Source organism: Sphaeroforma arctica (assembly GCF_001186125.1).
Source record: "Sphaeroforma arctica JP610 unplaced genomic scaffold supercont1.459, whole genome shotgun sequence".
NCBI lineage: Eukaryota > Ichthyosporea > Ichthyophonida > Sphaeroforma > Sphaeroforma arctica.
In genome coordinates, this window is record NW_014040099.1 from 40544 (window position 1) to 43503 (window position 2960).

General features: G+C 36.8%; 1 protein-coding gene across 1 annotated transcript in view; it reads left to right on the top strand.

Moving 5' to 3' along the window:
- The first annotated feature begins 1738 nt into the window (after positions 1-1738).
- SARC_06440 (hypothetical protein) overlaps positions 1739-2960 on the top strand; it is a 7541-nt gene continuing 6319 nt past the window's right edge. The window contains exon 1 of the mRNA XM_014299655.1: positions 1739-2390. Within this exon, the coding sequence (XP_014155130.1) occupies positions 2283-2390 (108 nt within the window). The 5' untranslated portion in view covers positions 1739-2282. The remainder of the gene's footprint in view (positions 2391-2960) is intronic.

The following is a 2960-nucleotide window of genomic DNA, read 5'->3' on the forward strand; positions in this document are numbered from 1 at the left end:
ATATACATTATTATATACAATGTATAAATATATATATGTAGGTATAAATATAGATATAGATATAGATATAGATATATATATATATATATCATATAGACGTGATTCTGTGGGCTATCATTTTTGTACAGACGAGCTTGTGCTTGCATGTGTGACCGTGTGGGCATGCGCCCGTTCGCGTGCGCATGTCTGCAGTGTGTTCTTTTGATTATGTGTGTGAGATAATAATAGTTTTGTTTCTATTTCTGAGTGTACTCTTGAGTTTTTTCTATGCACACCAATGCCTTCTAACAAGTACAATTATGAAATACTGTAACCGTTGAAGTAGATAGTGGTCTAACAGCTGGAGACTTCAAGCGTACCCTGAAACCGAAGAATCCTAACGAACGTGCTAACACACGCTACAGCATTCGGTTTCAGCATATATACCTTGAAACCGCTACAGCATATATACATGTAGATCTAACATACCTTGATAGAGTCGATTCGTGTCAATCCCTTATTGCGAACCTATTATTGTCCGTCCTGCTTGAACATATATTTGTAGCTATGTTCATATATATATTTTTATGATATATTCGTAAGAGACCGTGTATCCTCTACAGGGTCACAGACTCTCACCCAGCCTTTTACAGAGCTATAAGCAGAAGAATAGAAAACGTCACTCGCTTATTTCGGGGGAGCCTATTTTGGTACAACATATATATTGAGCTCAAACCGCTGCGATTACTTTTTTGTAGTCAACAAAATGGCGAGAAGTGAGAAGTGACGTGGGTTTTTGACAAGAAGGCTATGAAGACGACAACTCCAAGTCTCCAAGTGACAGCTCAATTGAACGCTCATTCTAAGTCTGAAAATATTAGTACCAATGGTTTTCTTTGTTTATGTCGAATACCAGAGCCTTTAATTGAATTGGTTGAATAGCAGAATCATCAAGCGCACTCACAAACAGAAGTAATCTATAGTCCACAAATCACATTAAAGTCTACAAGTTGTGACCACTGAAATGGGATTTATGATAAATCGAACTGTGTTGTGTGAGTCAGTGATGAAATTCAACCCTGACACAAAACTTTGGATTAATTTCCAACGGTCTGAAATTGTAATAAAAATAAGCCGCTTTTATTTCTCGACGTCGGTTTTATTCCTATATATTTCAATCCAATATAACGTTCTCAATTCTCAATCTGTGATGAAGGATTCAGATGAGAAATAAAACACACATATTTCCAGGAACATCAAATTTTGAAATAAAACACACTTGTATAAAAAACATTGACTATGCGAATTTCAAATGCCAAAACAGGGGTAAAATCGGAGCAAGTGTCATTTACTGAGTGGAAGTACCTAAAATCGGTTCAGGCCTGCATTTGATTGGGTACAAGATGCTTCAATGCCCATTTAAGCCCCTACTTCGGGCTCCGCAGTGTCATCATATGGGAATTGGGAAATGGCTAATCTGCGATGCGGCTGTGTCGGAGACTTGATTGTGTTGGTCAGGTACTTTTCATACTAAATACTCCCTTCTGGCTATTTCAATTCTTGAGTGTAGTGAATCAATCAGTCAGAATCACTGTGTGGAATTTGTGATGGAAGAAATCATCCGAATGTGTCGGTGTAAACTGTAATGGGGCTGTCGTTTGTCAACTGTCGCCTGTCGGTGTCGATTTTGACTAACATTTTTGAGACGTTGATATATAGACCTTTTTTTTTTTGACACCAATTATCACTTTCAAAATCACGGTACTATATGCTATATCGTAGAGGTATTCGAGGATTAAGTCTTCTCGTTTCAGTGTATTCTACACTATTGTGATAGCATTTATATGATCAACACAGAGTCTAGTACCAAGTGACAATCCGAGGTCACCTCCGTTTCATCTTGTGTGCGAGTTTGACCACTTGCCGACTTTTATTGAAACATAAGAAGTGCGCTCGTTGCAGGTCAGTCACACGCTGACAATTATCTACAGACAAACAGTACACAAAGGAACATCACCATGAGGTTCTGCCTACTATAGAACGTAACTTTATATGCTGATTACGTTCTTTGAATATTGTTAAGCATTCATTTTCACAGTGGACCGTCATACCGGATATAAGTTGGTGTTAGGCAATTATTCCGTATAACTGACCACTCGTATGTTACATTAGTCACACAGTTTTAAACACAATTCTGAGTATACACAAGTGTACCGTTATATCCAAATACTTTAGAAACGGGCTACGCTCAGTATCTTTGCCGTTCGACACAAACCACTGTACTCGTTTCTGGGCAATCGGCGATGGTGTGTGACAAGTGCACGACTGTGGCATTGTCAACGGAGGGCTCCGAGGCCTCCCCTGCCACTTTAGGCGTATCGCTGGTAAAACGAAACACGCAGAGGAGATCGGTATGTTCATTTAAAATGTATCATTTCTCAATTTATTCCCATGGCGGGTGTGTTCGTGAATAGTAGCCGCGATTTAAAACAGCAGTCGAGGATATACTATGTATTAGCTGCTTATCTTATTTCATTGTGGCCTACAAGACATGTTATTAGCACATACAATGTCGAACGTTTCGTATATGTGTTGAAATTATCTTTCTTTAATGCAAACCATACATTGGAGTGTGTGATGATACAAATGATTATGTTCAATGTATCTTTGGTTAATTTGCCTCTAACTTTTTTAGTATCATGCCTTATAGACTAAACTAATCACAACACGACACCGGGAAAAATTCAATAATCAGCTTCAATAAGACTACTGATCTATATTTAATATGTACATGAATATTTGTATGTCTTTATATCATATGTACCTATGACATCTACACTTTCTTATATACTTCAATATACTTACATTTCGTACAATATATATATATATATATATATATATATATATATGTACGTATGTATGTATGTATGTATGCATGTATATATATATATATATATATATATATATATATATATATATAT